The sequence below is a fragment of the Calonectris borealis genome, chromosome 22 (genome assembly GCF_964195595.1).
Source record: "Calonectris borealis chromosome 22, bCalBor7.hap1.2, whole genome shotgun sequence".
Lineage (NCBI taxonomy): Eukaryota > Metazoa > Chordata > Aves > Procellariiformes > Procellariidae > Calonectris > Calonectris borealis.
In genome coordinates, this window is record NC_134333.1 from 7,008,566 (window position 1) to 7,026,465 (window position 17,900).

General features: G+C 44.2%; 1 protein-coding gene across 1 annotated transcript in view; it reads left to right on the forward strand.

Moving 5' to 3' along the window:
- The window catches only part of TANC2 (tetratricopeptide repeat, ankyrin repeat and coiled-coil containing 2), a 245,472-nt gene that overhangs the window by 211,203 nt on the left and 16,369 nt on the right, over window positions 1-17,900 (forward strand). Inside the window, exons 16-20 of the mRNA XM_075171255.1 lie at window positions 3,235-3,343; window positions 7,673-7,795; window positions 8,541-8,777; window positions 10,555-10,740; window positions 12,896-12,989. Coding sequence (XP_075027356.1) covers window positions 3,235-3,343; window positions 7,673-7,795; window positions 8,541-8,777; window positions 10,555-10,740; window positions 12,896-12,989 — 749 coding nt within the window. The remainder of the gene's footprint in view (window positions 1-3,234; window positions 3,344-7,672; window positions 7,796-8,540; window positions 8,778-10,554; window positions 10,741-12,895; window positions 12,990-17,900) is intronic.

The window sequence follows — 17,900 nt, forward strand, 5'->3', positions numbered from 1 at the left end:
AGGCACCCCTGGCCGCTACAGGCAGCCTGCGAGAGCAGACAAAAGGCTGCCGGAGCTGAGCTGGCAGCGCTATTAATTTTTCACAAAAAGAAATCTTACATTAAAAATAGGAAAATCTCTGATGATAAACTCTGCAGTGGTGAAATTCAAAGCAAATCATTTAACTCAGCTCCTTGATGTAGGAGTCATTACTGCCATCGTCTGCTGTATTAAAAAAAAAAAAGAAAAAAGAAAAAAAGAAAAAAAAGCCTGTGCTGTTGGTTTAGCATGCAATTAACATTGACAGAACAAGTGACTGCAAGTATTTATCAACAAGCCGAAAGCCAAGGGCTGGGAAACATTGCAGAGGTAATGTGTTACTCATGAATACTGTACTTCATTCTGGAATAGTTCATACATGCCTTATTCATAACAGCCAAAGCATGCATATAATTAAATTTAGGTAAATACCCTACCAGCTGCAGCTGAAGAGCAATTTAGGAGCTAACTGTGGAACCTGGGCTCGTGTGTGAGATGGGAACTGCACTTCATCTCTCGCTGCGAAGAAAAGGCACGTTAGAAGTTTCTGGATCTTCAATTCATGCTTAGGATTAACATAGTTACGGCTCTGTTCAGAGCCTTCCCAAATGTTTTCAAGGGGTTTCCATCAGCCCTGCTCAACAAGCAAACAAACGGCATTATCGCCTCTTCTGTGATGTGAAAAATGGAGGTAGAGCGGGGTGGCTGCAGGGTCCCCGTGTGCAGCCGCGATCAGGTCGGGGGCAGAGAGCCGCGGTTCGTGATGGCCAGCCTGACGACTCTCCCTAGAAGGGAAAGGAGCTGACGGCTCGGAATGAGCTTGCACCACCAACCTTTTAGTGGAGGTAAATGCATGGGCTCTTCTCCCAGCCACAAGCGCAGCATTGTGAATCTGATGAGCTATTGAGATGCGTTGAGTGTATTACAGTGATTATAGGTTTTCATAATCTGGCTGAACAGGGAAGGATAAAATCTAGCAATTGCTGCGCTCCTTCACTTGCAGCTGTATCTAACAACGCTCAAGCTGTGTTTCATAGTCACTTGTTTCCTTCTGATTTGTTTCTCCTTTCCATGGGCATTCCTGGAGGTTAATCAGCATAATGAGCAAATGTATTTGTTTGTCTCCTTTAAAAGGATGTGACCTGATGTTCTCCTCCCACTCCAAAGATGGGGAACAAAGAGGGGAAGAGGGAAAGGAAGGAAAGGCAACAAGCTGTAGATAACTTAAGGTGCTACAACCACTTCCAAGGCCCTTCTGTTTTCCCAGCTTTTTATGTTTTGTCCCTTCTGTTGGTGCTATATGGAGAATTCTCACAGCACGGACACGTGGAAATCGGTGGCACTGCCCTGTGCACAAGGCATCCTGCCTAATTTTAAGCACCCAGCTGAGGCATCTGAGCTACATCTTGATGGGCTGAGTCACCATCTGGAAGAGCTTCTCCTTCTCCAGTGATGGGGAGCGTGGGGCTATGGGATCCCGACGTGGGCATCTCACCATGTGCCAGGACAGGGTGTGGAGAGGAGCATGACAGGCAAAAGCAGGCAAAAAAAGAGTTTTTCTTCAGTTTCTTTTTCAGCTCAAGTCACCCTAAGTATGAAAGGTACCATCAGTCAGTAAAAACATTTCAGACAACAGTTTTTTATTTGAGTTGACGGTGCCTCTGTAAATTTAATTGCATTTTGGAGAGAAGCACAATAGAATTACTCACCAGTGAAAGAGTTTATTTTATTACATGCAAATGGGATGCGGTGCTCTTTCACCTATCAAGACCTGGGGATCAAGTCCTGCCTTGTAAGAAAAAGACATTTTGTTTTCCATCCTGCTCCTCCAGCGGGCACATGTCCACATCCTACCGGTCCCACGAGGTCTGGCAAAGCATCCTCGGGCTCCGCTAAAATGAATCCGTGTAATATCCGTCCAAAAGGAGGTTCATTGGCAGGGGCTGGGGGAGACCCTGCCAAACACCTGGCCGCAGCATTACAAGTCGTTCGCTTTTATTCTGAGTTTATTTTGAGACGGGTAATCATTCTGCCTGGATGGAGATGGCGCTGGTAAATCCCCACCGTTGTGAAGACTTCTTGTCTTCTCTAATACTTACATTTGGCCACACAAAGCACTTTCCCGCTTTACCAAATCGTGATGAGATAATAACAGTCCCTGTCCTTAAAAGCCCTTTTAAAGCCACGGTTGATATCATATTTTATTTTCTTTGGCTTGAAGGGTTTGGTTGCTTTTACATGTAGTCACATTTTGATTTAGTTCCAGAAATGAAGTGGGTTAAAAAGGCCTCCCTTGGGAGCGGGCTTAAAGAAGAATACGAATTTGGTGGCAAAACCAAGCAAACTGCAGCTCCCCAGACCACTGAGGTCCAAGCTGGCCTCCCCCCACTTGCTGCATCCCTGCTGGTGCGGCCACGCGTGCAGGGGCAGATATTTGCCCATCTCATCCCAAAATGGTTTGCAATACTTCACAGTTCTGCACTGCGTGTGTTTCAGCTTCTCGCATGATTGAGAAGACCCAGCCACGCTGAACTTTCAGTGTTAGAAGCTGGAAGTGTGTATGTTTAAAAATGTCAGTAAAGATCACCATTTGCGATGGAAGTTAGTGTCTATTTTATTATGTTTTGCCTTAATCAGGGCTCTGCGTGTAGCTCCGTTAATGTGCTTTGGTTGTCAACCTAGTAGGTTGCTGCCAGAGCATCTTTATTGCTGAAAGAGCTGGAGAATGTGTTTAGAAGGAGTTTTACATGGAAATAAAGTTGCTTTGCTCTGCAGGGTGTGTTACAGGGTGGAGAATGTAGTTGTCATTTAAGGGACGTTTTTTCAAAGTGTGGATATTTTAAATACGTCGTTTTCTAATGACTTCAGGATTGGTGGCATGCTTTCAAAGTACAGTTCTCCTCTGCAAGACGACTATAAAAGTAGCGCTTCAGCTTTCATGAAATTGTACCTCTAGTGTTTCCAAATTTACATCTGCTCATAGAAAATATATTGTTTTATTTTTGCTGTCCTACAATGTTTGGGTTTTCTTGAGCTATCAGTGATCACCAATAATCAAGGATGCAATTAGTTGGTGGTTTATAAGTGAGAATTAGTCCAGCTCTGTTTCCCAAAGCTGGACGAGGTTGAAGGCTTAGCAGGAGCAAAAATTGTTGTCAGAAGTTCTTTTGTCGATGTAACAAGCAAATACTAACATACTCTTTCTTCTGATTTTAGGAGTGGCCACACATTACTTGCCTTCTGGTTTTCCCGTCAAGAAGGAAAACTAAATCGACAGCAAACTATTGAACTGGGACATCACATTCTCAAAGCACATATTTTTAAGGTAACAAAAATTAAAATGAAGACTTATGCCAACCTCATCCCTGCTGCGTATAACCTGCCAGCACTGGCAGCGTTCAGTCTCTTCTTGTTTTAGAGTTGCTGTAAGAAGTGTGATTGCTTCAGGCTGCTGAAGCGTGTAGAACTGAGCTTTAGAAAATTGGCAATGGTATATAAGAAATCCTTGAAACTAAACCGTCCTTCAGACTGTAAATTCAGCAGATAGCCTCCTTACCTAAAATTACTGTTCTACCATAAGAGGTTTCTTCCCATGTAAGATGAGTTCCTTGTAATTCTAGAAAAAACAAATAATTTAAAAGGAGTGGTTTTGAAGAATCCAACCCAAAATTCAGGTTGTAAAGTGAAGATCTGATGGTCCTTAAAATCTGATGGTGGGTCCGTTTTACTCTTCACAGACATTTAAGACCTGGGTGATTAAAAGGCAAACTTGGATGTGAGCATCAATATGACCCATAAATTAAGTATCGCTCTTTTGCCCGTTGGCCCGTATACCAGAAGATGGAAATGGGAGGATGGATTTGTAAGGTCCCAGGAAATACAGCATTTATTAAAAGTATTAGGATCTGTGCGTGCTTGACACTGGTAAAAATGAGGCTATGTTTATATCTGATCTGTATATGATTTTATAGACTTAAGAACTTCAGCACCTCCGTATTTCTAGAGCAAACAGATAGTTTGTGTCTTGTGTCAGTCCTGTTGGATTTATTTATTGAGTTCCCTGTGCTGAATTCACCATCAGGTGCAGTAGCAAAGTCTCCTCGTCTGGGAACGCGATGGCTGGAGCCAAAGGGAGGAACCCTAGATGGGCGCGTTACCCGATCAGCGTATAATTTTCAAATTTTGAGTTACGTTCCCAAGGCCAAATTCAGCAGCGAGTTTACTGTTCAGCTGCCATTTGCATCTAAAGCTGATCCCAAATCTTCTTCGTTTCACACTTCCACGGTAGAAACAAATAACAGGGTTTCAGGCTCTAAACAAATGACAATTTTCATTAAGTGGACAAGTTGCGTGTAGATTCCAGATTTAATTGAGCAATATTTACAATAGTAGAAAATGCCAATTAGCATATGAAAAATGTCAGTACAGCCTGCTGTTTCTAATCACTCGGCAAAATCCTTGGGTTTACAACACTGCAGTAAGAATAGTATGTCTCGGTGACAGATAAGCGTGACAATATGTTACTTAGAAGTACTCTGAAGTTTTGAAAGGGCTTGGATTAGCTGGATTAGAAACACTGTAAAACTTAGTCTTTCGCTCTTCCTTGAATAGGTTTATTTTTATTCCTTTTTTTAACAAGTGTTTACTGAGGACTTGTGAGTGTTTAAACAATAGGTGCATTAGTTTTAGAAGGAGGCATTGAGCTGGAATATTGCAGGCCATCTTGAGCATTCTTTTAAGAAAGTATTTCTGAGTACGTACACAGACTCCTTTTCCTGTTGTTACTGACTGTATTTGTTTCTAAACAAGCATTTTTTTTTCCATTGAAGCTTTTCATTCTGTCCCATCTTTTGCTGAAGCCATTACCAGTATGGCATGGGTTTTCTGCCAAGGAGGGAGCATGTCAGGTCATCAATTCAGTGTGTTTTTCCTGAAGTATCACATTACAGCAGCAGCTTTCCGCAGACACAAAGATCCGAATTTTGAAGGTATTTATGGAGGCCTGATGCCATCGTAATTCCATTTTATTTACCCATCATGAAGCCAGGAGAGGATTAGAACAGGGCTAAAGCATTTTGTCCAGCCAGGGAGTAGAGAGCTAGGTATAGAGACAAACTTTGATTAAACAGTGCAGAAAACATACTTGTCCTTCCCCAGTCCCTGTCGGTTCGAATCCACCAGTACCTTGTGCAAGGTAATGATGGGACACCTGGAATTTTGAGGCGTAAAAAATCAGTGATGCACAGACACAAGGCCATGACCTGGTAGATAGTGTAAAGAAGCTTTCGCGCTCCCTGCTTTGCTTGATGGCTGAGATCTGCTGGTTTTCTTTTTTAAACACAAACATCCTCAAACAGTTTAGGGGGGGGAAGTACAAATGTTTTAGTCTTTTAAAGCAATTATCAGTCTTAACAGGAGCATATGGAAACCCAGCTTGGAAAGCCTGGCATGAAATGAAAGGGCAAGAAGAGAAATGTGCAGTAATGATACAAAAAGACCCAAACTTCAGGCTGACGTATGTTTTGCAAATCAACCAAAGAGAAGTCTTTAATTTCATCTTAAATTAGTTAGCTAAAATGTCAGTAATCCAGAAATGGGTGTCCCTCATCCCCAGATTGAGAATGTAATGACAATTACAGGCAGAAACACTCACTTTGACAATTACGGTATGTGAAGGTGTCTGATATTCCTTGAAAAACAGCCTTATAAAGATCTTGTGTTGAAGGTTCCAGTGGCCAAATAGCAGAGGAAGCAATAAGTTAGAAATGAAGGATGCTGACAGTACAAGAGTGCAGGACAAGAAAAAAGCCAGCCTGTTTGAAAACTGGGGTTGTTATTCACATGAAACGCGCATGGTCAGGCCATGCCTTGGTCCTGTGTCGGGCGGTCCAAGTGAAGTGGAAACCACTCATGGTATTTTGGTTTGATGTTGTGTCAAGTTGGGATTTGCTTTTGCTGAAGGATTCAACCTGCTTTACAGTTCTGGGCAGAAAAGGGAGATAGAGAAGGAAGAGATGATCCATAAAATGAGAAATAATGCAGTTTTGTTTCAGCAACTGAATGATAATGGTGTTGAATGTATTTATTCTTTAAAGGATAAATGTCATCTTTTATGTCTTGCACTAATATCTAAGTATATATGTTCCAATACAGCGGTTAAGATTTTTACAGCATATGTGATTATCTTCAGATGGCTATTCTGAAAATACATCCTCTTTCCCTTGGTCCTGATGGTGATTCAAACAGCTTATTTATGGGTTTGATAGTATTAGAACTATTTTTAAATTATTTTAACCATTTATTATAAAATTATTTTCCATTTGTCCAATTATACTGTACTGAGTTCACTGAAATTTAATATTGACCTCTAACATCCTGTATTGTGTCATTTCAAAAGCAGCATTTAACAGTGGCTAAAATTCCTCTTTTTCTGCCTTTTAACACAAGAGATATTTTTCTCTATTTAGCTCCCTGAATTTTGAAGGAAGCAAGCGCATGGAGTTGTTATTTATAAGAGCTTGTCTAATCTGTTGCTTCTTTTTATGGTAAAACTGTTTCAAGTGACAAATCTGTTGATGGCTGGTGCGATGCTTCAGAATATCTTTCACACGTAGGTCTTAGAGGTCTGCAACTGAGTCCAGCAGCGGGCTCAGATGGTGATTCCTGCACATCTTCCTTTAGAGGAAACAAATCCTACCTTTTGCTACTGGTTTTCATCCCACCACCCTACACCGTCCATCTCAGTCTGTCATACAAAAGACTTACGAACGGAAACGTGATCCTGCTGCTTTGCACAGATAGAAATGACCACACGGCGTGCAAGGAAGTAGAAATCAGGGTTTGCGTATCAAAACAGAATTAAAGATGTCTGTACGGTTTCCATGGAAACAGCAGGCTTTAATGGTAAATCGATAGCATAACAGCAACATATAGGGCGTACCCGTATCGCACAACGGAGCACATCGTGCAGCGAAGCTCGTTGCTGGAGTTGCAAACCCATTCCTCTCATCTTCCATCAAGCCATTCGCTCCCATCTGTTGGCTACAGAGCAATTATTGCTCCTCCGATAGGCGGGCGAGAAACTTCCTTACCAGTTCTGTGCTCTGCCAATGAGCGTTGCTGGAAAAAGATGTCCGACCTTGTATATACTGCGTATAGCCTGATCGTGGACACCAGCCGGAAAGGTTGGAAACAGTCTGGTATGAGATATGGGAATACTGTTCTGGGCTGTGATTGAGACTTCCTTAATTTATCTTACTGTGAGCAGATACTGTCATCTAGTTTAACTGTGTGAATAATAAGGAAACTTCGTGAATCAGTTCTGCCAAAATAATGTGTACTTTATTAAAAAAGAAAAAAAGAAGCGTGCTGTGCTCCTTACATGACATTTTCTGAGGGTGTTGAATGGATTCAGGTTGTTCACAGTTTAATCCTGCCTTTCCTAGACCTTGGAGATGCCTACAGTACATTTGCAAGTTATTTTCTACAAGCTTATTAATTCACTGCAAAGGTCAGATGTGGCAAATTGTCACGTTGTCCTGTGTATAGCTGTTAGTGTCTTGAAACTCTTTGAAGTCCAAAGACCCAGGAGGATCTGCCCAATGTAATTGAGCATATTTGTAAGCTTGCATCTAAGTCATCTTTTCTTTTTTAGGGGCTGAGTAAAAAAGTTGGGGTATCTTCCTCCATCCTGCAAGGGCTTTGGATCTCCTACAGTACCGAAGGTCTTTCGATGGCTTTGGCATCTCTGAGAAATCTCTACACCCCAAACATAAAGGTACTGGAGGAGGCGGAGAGCTGGTATGGTTCAGAGCTCGAGCAATGCGCAGAACCGTGCATAGAGCGTTTGCTGTACCGCCTGCCCACGGCAGCGATCCTACCCAGGCAGTGCTGAGCAGCTTGCTGGGCGTTCGTCTTGAGCTGGGAGAGGCCATCAGTTCAGCTGGGATTTTGTTACCAACTGGGATGATCCCTCAGCTCTTCTACTTTGACCGGGGATCTCCTTTTAATTGCAGCGAGTGAATAGTGAATTTGCGCCTCTGCAAAACAGTTCACTTGCGTTTTTCCTCCCCAAAGATGTGGAATGCGACAACTGGTGTTGAAATTTGACAGCCCCGTAAAGGGCTTTGGCTTAGACAGGCCCTAACTGGGAGGCAACGCCAAACACGACGGCACACGGCACATGCTAGTTCAGGCCCTAGGTGCCCATTTGCATTGGTAAGGATGAATCTGTTCGCTTAAGTGACTTCATCTCTACAGGGGAAAGGATTTCAGGCAGTGACACAGATTTCAAATTGTCCTTCATCTGGAAGGATGTTTGCCCCAGCTCCTTCCCATATGGGCAAAAATGCCTAAAATGGGACCGTGTATTTGGCAAGTGTTTTTACTGGGCATTTTATGTCCTTAGCTGTTTGCTTGGAAATGTGCAAAGGGTTCTGGTTTAAATTCTGTTGTTGCCCTGACAATAAACTAACATCTCTCCATAAAGCTCAGCTAACAGGAGCTCTTCTTTCCCTGTGCAGGTCAGTCGGTTGCTGATTTTAGGAGGTGCAAACGTGAATTATCGGACCGAAGTTCTGAACAACGCCCCCATTTTGTGTGTCCAATCTCACCTGGGTTACACAGAGATGGTGGCTTTGCTCTTGGAGTTTGGGGCCAATGTAGATGCCGCTTCGGAAAGTGGCCTGACCCCCCTTGGCTACGCGGCTGCTGCTGGGTTTCTGAGTATTGTTGTGCTGCTGTGCAAGAAACGGGCCAAGGTAAAGTGACCACGTTCCTCTAAAAGCTGATTTAAACCGTCCCACGTTTATGCGAGGCAAGGCACAAGCTGCAGGCAGGATCGTAACGCTCGCTAAAAAATATCCTCCAGCAGGTGAAGCCAGGATGCTGCTGCGGAGGGTTGGCTTTTCTGCTAAAATGCGGTGGCTTTGAAAATCTCACACTGACACCAAAGCTAAGTAACTCCTGAGAGTCTGTAATTAGTATTCTGGAATTCAGGTCTGAGGTAGGAACTGCCTAATCAGGCTGCACTGATGGCCTGCGGAAGGGTGTTCTGGAGAAGTCCTTGAACCTCACGAGGTTAAAACGGCAACGTTGCTTTTGCAGCACAGAGCATTCTTTAAATATCTCCTTGAGACACATTTTCCAAAAACTTCTATCAGACTTGTCCTAGAAAAATACCCTTTGTTTAGCTTTGCGGTGAGTGTTTGGAGTTTTAATTGTATATAATGAGTCAAGTTTAAATATTTTGTTGAAGAAGAAAATTGTGCTGATTTTTGAAGTGGAGCCTCCTGGAAACAATTTGTGGTTTCTCTATATGTTTAGCTTCAGTTCAAAAAGCAAAGTATGGGTTTGTATAGTTTTGGTATGAAAGTCGGGATGACTGAGGGACCCGTTTAGATCTTGCTGTGTTGTCTGTAATAATGCAAGGACAGTATGAAGGAAAAAAAGAATTCTGCTTTTGCTGGGATATTTTGAGAGATTTGGCTGACTCCCTGACACTCGTTGGTAAGAAACAGCATTCCCTCACTGAGAACAGGAGTACTTGGGCTACAAAATGCAATGCAAGAGTCCTGCCACTCATAGCTTTCCTTGAGTATCCCTAACTGTATTGAAGAAATACCCCAAAACCAGCTGGGTTTAGTTTGCAGGCTGAGATGTTTGATTCTGGCATAGAAAACTGCAGCACTGATTGCTGCGTAAGTTGAGAAATGAGAAATATTAATATATTAGTAATATTAATGTATTATAATATGATAAATATTTCTCATATGTATTATATAACTATAATTAATATTAGCAGAATATATTAATACAATAATTATTTCTCATATTTATAATATGAGAAATGAGAAATAATATGTTGCAGAGCGCCGAAGGGGTTAAGCAGCAGGAGGCCGGTAGCTGATCTGTCTGTCCTGTTTTCTCCAAGTTACTGGTGTTGGGACAGGACCTAGAAATCCCAGCTGATGTATTCAGGCATCGAGTGAAAACCATGCCCTGTCCTGAAAAGCCGACCAAATAAGTTCCTACAGGGCTGCCAAGCGCGATCTCTGTTTCCTATTGACTTCTGCCTGCATTGGGTTCGCGTTGTGCCTTCGACTGCAGGCTGAGGCACTTCTGCGTCTCTCAAAATTAATGGTATCTGGAAAACAAGCTGGTTTTCCTGTTGTGGATTTGGGTGAAGGAGATGATACCAGTGTGTACGATTTCAATCTGCAAGAAAACACGGTTGCTGGACTTCAGGACGCAAAGGGGAAAATGCTTTTGCAGCCTTTGAGTCTGAAGAAAACTGAAGCAAGCTAAAAATAATGGTAACTTACCCAAAGCAAACACTTGTGGCCAAGAGGATGCCTAAGCCTGGGGCAGAGTCGCTTTGGGAATGGTTGTTTTCTGGTCGTGGAAGGGATAGTTTACCAGAAGAATGCACATTTTGCACATGTAGCATTATTTTGAAACCGGGGCTGGAAACTCTGAAGAAACGAAGACGTTTTGCCCGTGATTTGGCTTAATTGCATTTTGTCATCTCTTTTCAAGGTGGATCATTTGGACAAAAACGGTCAGTGCGCTCTGGTTCACGCTGCTCTCAGAGGACACTTGGAGGTGGTGAAGTTCTTGATCCAATGTGACTGGACCATGGCTGGGCAGCAGCAGGGGGTGTTCAAGAAGAGCCACGCCATCCAGCAGGCGCTGATCGCTGCGGCCAGCATGGGTTACACCGAGGTAAGACCTACCAGCACATCATTTTCTCTGCAGGGTGGGAAACCAAGGGTTGACTATGTTTCCTAGCCAAAACATTGACCAAAGAGGGTCTTGGAGGTGGAGTCGGTAGCTCTGTCCTACTCTTCCTCCCCTTCCCATCCCAGGCAGCGGGGTTCACAGATCCCTTGGCAAACCCTGTGGTCTGGGCAGGCGTCCAAGAGAGGAAGCATAACGAGTCTTTAAGTTGTTGGAATAAACCTTTAAGCAAGGGTGGATAAACTGTTACTTACGCCGCTTCTCCAGTGCTGTTAGGAGAGTGTGAGACCATGTAGGTTTGGACTGTGTGTTGGGGGAGAGAAGAGCTGAAGACCTTGTTCCTATCATACCGATAAAGATTTGTGGTGTGGAAAATGATGTGTGTTTCCCTACCGAGAAGTCTTTGAGGATTTTTGTATTGCTTGATTTCTTTGCTAAATTGAGCTCCTCTCATTTACTGGAGTTTTGATTTTGCTTTTGTTAAGCATAATCCATGAAAACATAGGTAATGTGCTCAGATCAGAGGAGCTAATTAAAGAAAGCTGGGAAATTCTTATTAGCTAAGTGACTGTGAGTTGAACCGATTAGAAGCAGATGTGACTTCAAAACCCTAAAGATCTGCGCGCCGAGGACATAATTTGTAACAGGGCACAGAACTTTTTAAATGGGAGTTTCCCCCCAGATAATACCGGTCACCTTTATAATGTATAGAAAGGAGTTTTGGAATTGTTTAATATTTCTGTTGTACCATAAAACATACATGGCTTCTTACAGAAGATACTCCAAGTCCCTGTTTTGAGGTGCTTGCAGTCATAGGAGATGCAAGCTGATGATTACTTTGCTGTTTTTCTCCAACTTTGGTGATAAAACAAATACTTAGCATGTTTATAAAGTGATCTTAATCACTGGTGGAGCCGCACTGGAGTCCTTGCTGTGATTATACCCCAGTGCACCCATACCAGACTGAGCTTTACGCTTTAGTCAGGCAACAGGAGGTCCACTAAGCAGTACAGCAGCCGGCTGGGAGGTCAGCCGAGTGCCCGGGGGGTTGTTACACCAAGCTCACACTCTCCCATCGAGGCAGCATCATACACACAAGGCATCTACTGTGGAAGGACCGTGGGCATCACTTCAACAGCGTCTTTCACATAGGCACTCTCCTGGGTTTCCTGCTCCCCCCGTGCTGCTGTCATTCCCGATGTCCCGTTTAGCACTAGAGCATCACTGGCAGGACACGGGAAACGGCACTTGTCACCGAAATCCCTGCTCCCCTCTGCTGGTGCCTCTCAGTCTGTGCCCACAGGCACGGCTTCCTCCCAGGTACTCAGAAAAGGCTTGTTGTAGCCTGGACCCCAGCAGATAGTGGTTTCTCCTAGAAAGAGAAAAATGTTTTTGTCCTTCAGTCACTAAAGTAAAATTTCCATTTTCTTCTTAGCCTCTTGCTTTCTCGCATCGTATGATCCAAACACTGAAATTTTCTGCCAGTTTTCAGTCAATTAAATCTTTTAATTTACCCTTTTAAGAAGTTAATTTGCTTCTCTGGGGTTTCAAGCATCCACAGCTGGAAGAAAAACATAGTGGAAATCTTTTTAACAGCCTGCTTAAAAACGGTATTTGCTAGAAAGGAGCTAATAGTTTCTAGAAGTAACTTCATCTTGGCTGGAGCTTGAATTAATGGAGAGGCTAACGATTATAATTGCACCATTACATCATTTGTCCGTGACTCAGTTTCCCCAGCAGTAAAAGGGGATGATCACGCTCATTGCACCCCACCGGGTGAGAGTTGGGACAGACGGACACACCGCTGTTTCCTCGCCGCTTACGGCAGCTGTAGCTGCAAACGAAGGCGCATCCACTGCCCACGTGGGTCACCTGTAGCAGGACAGACACGGTTGTGAGGAACGGGCACTACCAAGGCTCATCATGTGCGGTCTTATCAAGACACTTGGGTGGGTTTTTCTCGCTTGTACAGGGCAGCAGGTTCAGTGATTGATCTCTGGAAGAATATTTACTTGAGCTCAGGGTGCCAGGCAGAGACTGTTCCTTTTCCTCCGTGTATTCAGAGCAGCTCGTGTTAAGGTGTCAGCAGTTTATTTATAACGCATCCAGGTTCGTGAGCTGACATGTCATTTTGTTTTAGATTGTCTCCTACCTGCTCGATCTTCCAGAAAAAGACGAAGAGGAGGTGGAGCGAGCACAAATCAACAGCTTTGACAGCCTTTGGGGAGAGACAGGTGATTTCTGTAGATGCTGTAGCTTCTTCTTGCATGTTTCTGTTTGTATTTATGGGCTCTCAGTCACCTGATGCATCCTGATCCCTGGCATTGTCTTGATGAAGGGAGAAGGATCAGTTCCTCTGATTTGATTTCAGGTGATTTACAGGTGCCAGGGTGGAGCTTGCACTCGGCTTAAGTCAAACAGAGAAGTTTGGCTTTTGAAAATCCTGAGCTTCTGCAGCTCCTGGCACTTTACAGGAGCATGCAGGCGTGCAGCATCTCTGACAACCAGGCCACTAATTTCGCTGAAACGTCTCATGTTAAGTGAGATGGACACAAAATTCTGCTCTTTCTCTCTTGATATTTGGCATATTTATCGAAAGCATCTCTCTGTTCCTCTCTCCCCTTCCCTGTTATGTGCAGCACCATGACTGTTAAATTATCCGTTGATTTTCTGAAAACTTCTTGTTATTTAACACCTGGTAATTAAACAAACGTCCTTTCGTGCAATACTGTATTTTTGTACTATGGGTATAATACAGAAGCCCTACTTTCCTAACTTCTACCAAAACAAAAGCAGCCATTCACCCTTTCCACTTCACATATGTGAATCGCACTCTCCTCTCCATTTCTTGAGATACTGAAACTTGGAGCTGTTAGCTTTTAACTCCAATGACCTCATAAATATCATCCACTGTCTTTTGTACCCAACTCACTAATCTACTTGCATCACTGGTAATGTTCCTGTCAAGTTAATACACCCAGGTAATGTTCCTGTCTGGGTAACGGAGCACTGATTTTGATTCTGTCAGCTTTGTTTAAAAATGACAGGATCCAAGGGTACGGACGGTGGCTGGCGTCTTCGGTCTTTGGTCAGGTCGTTTCTGGTTAGACGGGGGCGGAGGGGGAAGCAGGGTTATATTTTGAGCTGTTTTGTACACTGCACCTTTGAAAATGTAGCCTTATTAGAGCCTTCTAATGAAGGGAGTCTATCAGAAAGGATTGCCCCTGGGCTTTAAAGGACAGAGGTAGAGGGATGAGTTGTCCCAGCAAGGAGCCTGGCGGGTGGCCGGGCTGCTCTGGGCCGCTCGCGGGGCATTAGGGAAGGAGTCGGCTCCTGCACCCGCAGGGACATAACTGAGTAGCGAGGGCATTGTGCCGTGATTAGCGGAAATAAGGGCAACATATACAAATAAGCAATTTAACAGTGCCCCTAGGGTGTCACGGGAGAAGAAGGAAATTGGATATGGAATTAGCCAAATGAAATGACTGAGCGTTGGTAATAGGACAGCCGGTGAGCTCTCAGTTTGAAGTGGTGACGAGGCCAGAGACAGCTCATCCAAAATGTTCTCTGGTGTTTGGGTCCTGACAACTATCTTGTAAATAGGATGGTGGTCCAGATGCCTTCAGAGTTTGATCAAAAGCCACTAAGATGTCTCCCTGCAAAGTAACCTCATGGGCAGCATCAGACACTACAGAGAAGCTCTTTGAGTTAAGGTAGTCCTGGGTTGTTTGGATGAATCTGGCAAAGCCTGGTATAAAGCCACAGGCGTTTGCTGAACTGGTGCCTAACCCTGCCCGGCGCTGGAGCTCTGCCTTTGGAGGTCACACCGTCCTGCTCTCTCCTGCTCAGCCGTGCTCTCCAGCCCGAAAGCTGAGCACTGCACTCTTCTCCCTGCCAACGTCCAGCTCTTCGCTTTCCTCTTTCCTTGTGTCCTGGGCAGCTCTGCTGTTCCCAGCCTGCCCGTTGCCTCGAGGACTCTTCAGCAAAAGCCTTTTCCATCTCTGTTGTCCCCCTTCCCATACCTCTCCCCCCAGCCATGCCAAAAGCTGGACTCACACAGACATCGGGGAGTTTCTCTATCTGAGAGGGGTTTCTGAGTAACTGGGGTAGTTGGGAATGTGGATTTGTGATTCACAATCGCACAGAAATTGAGGAGCCATCTCAAAGGAATACCCATTTATCCCATTAAAATTAGTGGTAGGTAAGATGGGAAAGTGAGCAAAAACGAGCCAACCACCAAATTCAGCAGTCTTTTGTCCTATAAACAGGACAGGTTTATATGGATCTCCAGACTCCCTTTCACATTGTTGTAGTATTATTATTTTCCCAAAAGTAAATAGCGAGTTTGATAAATTTGAAGAGAAATGCTGGTTTCCACCTAAAAATAGCAATCTGCTCTAAAAATCTGAATCACGTCTTGTCTGTTTTTTGATACTTGTTGCTTGTGTGTCTCATCTTCCGCAGAGCAGAGCTGACTGCCTGGCTTGGTGATATCAGCCTGATATCATCCAAATGGCAGTGCCAAGTTACATCATAAGTTTAGGAATTGCTGACAGCACACTATAGCCAACTCCAGATGGAATATTTCCCCCTGGGACAAGACTAATATCAAAACCCAGCACAAAAGTATCTGAGTCACTTGTAATAACTCCATCCGAGTTTTGGAGGTGCAAACAACGACTCCATCAAACTGCATTTGTCCTGCTGCCAGGCTGTGAAACAGATACACGTGCTGTATAGGAGCAATTTAATGATTCCTTCTCCAGATAAAGTTGTTTTTGCTCTAAGAAAACAGACATGCTCTGCACAAGAGCAGAGGCAGAATGTGCCGTTGCAGATCCCTGGTTTTGGAGACTGTGGCTTGTCTGACGTTGCTCGCTGACGGAGGGGGGCACGTCCACACCTGAAACTTGTCTCAGGTCTTGTTTGAGCCGTGTTTTGAGAAATGCAGCAACTCTTTTATGGCATTGATGCCAAGACTTTGTTATTGCACGGTGAGTTGTTCTCCTGGCACTACATCCTCATGGAAAAGCTGCAAAATGAATGTTCCTGTTTTCCAGCCCAGGATCCTGGTCGCTGCTCCTTGGCTGGGCTTGGTGGACTCACCTTGTTCATGCTGGGCCACAGGAGCTCTCTGGTAGACAGTAAAACTTCAGACAAAACCATTTCCATTTCTCTCATTTCCTCTGATCACTTTTCCTTTGCTTTTCGAATCTCCTTTCAACACACAGGCACAGCCTTACCTTGTGTTGTGGGTTTTTTGGAGACTCATGGCTCCAACCTTGCAAGGTTGATAAGTCCATCTAAGGAGTACTAAAAGGCTTAAATAAGCAGGTACTTCTAGAATTTTTCCTGAAGTAGTTTAATTGAGCTTTTGGGCTTGGACAGTTGGACCAGCCACAGGATAGTGCTCTGGGCTTGAGGTGACCAGCAGTGGAGCTGGAGCTTGGGGACGTCAAAAGCCGCTTTGGTTAGAAGGCTGGAGATGGAGGGGTGAGGCACCTGTATTCAGAGCAGCAGCAGACTGTCCAGCTCGTTGCAGTTGGAGGGACCACAGGGGGTTATCTAGTCCAACCTTCTGTTCAAAGCACAGGCACGGATGAAGTCTGGGTGTACCTTAGTGCGTTGGTCTCCTAGGGTCCAGCTGGATTGAGCTCCTCTCATCCCTCGGAGAGTTTCTGCATTTCTGAGGATAGATGCTGAGATGTCTGTGCATTATACAAGACGACCTTGGCTAGGTTTCTCTCAGCAGCAGGCAGCAAATCCAGGTCATCAGTGTGGAACCTTCTGAAGCAGCAAGGTCTGACTGCTCAGTAGCACAGAAGCTTTTGAGCTTCCCTTGAGTTGGAGCTGCAAAGGACAGACTGGAGCTACAGACCCGCACCAGTTGCTTTGACCTGAGGAACAGAGTAGCAAAAAGACATGTCAATCCGGGTAGAGTGGCTTGCAAGGCAGAGTGGAGAAGGGTATGGCCATGGATCAAATCATCCTGTTTCAGTAAAGTCTTTTCCAAAGAACGTTTCATGGTGAACACCAAACACTTAGGTGATTTACAGTATTTTCATTGTTGCAAACATAAGTCATTTTGACGTGAAATACCTCAAATTAACCTGCAACATTTCAAGTGCAGGCAGGTTTAGAAATAGAACACAAAAGCCCTGCATACCGATCCCTCTGCCGTGCACATTACACACAGTCCTTCTTCTATATTTGTAGCTTACGTTTAAAACCCACATGGATCTGATTATAGATTTTGCAGTATGTTCTGCTTGTGGCAGCGAGATGATTTTCCTTTTAACTCTTGGTGTCTCTCAACCCCAAGAGAAGAAAACTCAACCATAATGTGGAACAGAATAGAGAATTAATTAAATCCCCCAACATTAACAGTGTTGCAGTTGGAAACCCATCAACACCTCGTAATCAGCCATCCCACAGAAATGTACTTCAAAGAAAAAACAAGCTACGTCAGTTCGAAATAGACTCCCACCTTCTGCTCAAACTCCTTCTAGAAGCAGGAGAGCATTGAGCTGGAGGAGCTGTGCTGAAGTGCACAGAAAGTTAGGGAGAGGAGGGAGGAACCGAAAAGTCTAAAATTAATACCGAAGACGAGTCAAAGGCAGGTCCTGCACTTGGAACTGTTTTCAGATTGAATGTGTCTTTTCTAACCCGACCATACTTTCTGAGTTAACAGAGCACATTTTGTCAGGGAAAGAGCTGTCAGGTGTTATTTCTACGCACCTGTAGTATTGTGAGCATCTGTAATACTGGAAATGAGAGATAATTTTGGTTTTGCACAAAGACCCTTACTGGTAGGATCAGTCCTGGCCAAAAACAAAGCCCAGAATTAGCGTTTTTCTTGGAGAACGGGTGAACATATTCGTACCATTTTTGCTTTCCAATTGTTTCCCTGGTTTCAAAGATCTACAGGCTAAAGCGGGATATTAAAAATAAAAGTCCTCCATCTGAATTACGCTGCCCTGTGCTTGTTTGGACAGAGAAGAGCCACAAATCTGACTGACATCCAGCGGCCGGCAGTGATCTGTCAGTGCCTCCGGCTTGATCCCTCGCTTGCTCTCTTGTAGCCACGGTGGAATGAGTCAAGGCCAGGTTGCAGAAGGTCTTATCCAGACAGCACGTACCTGAAG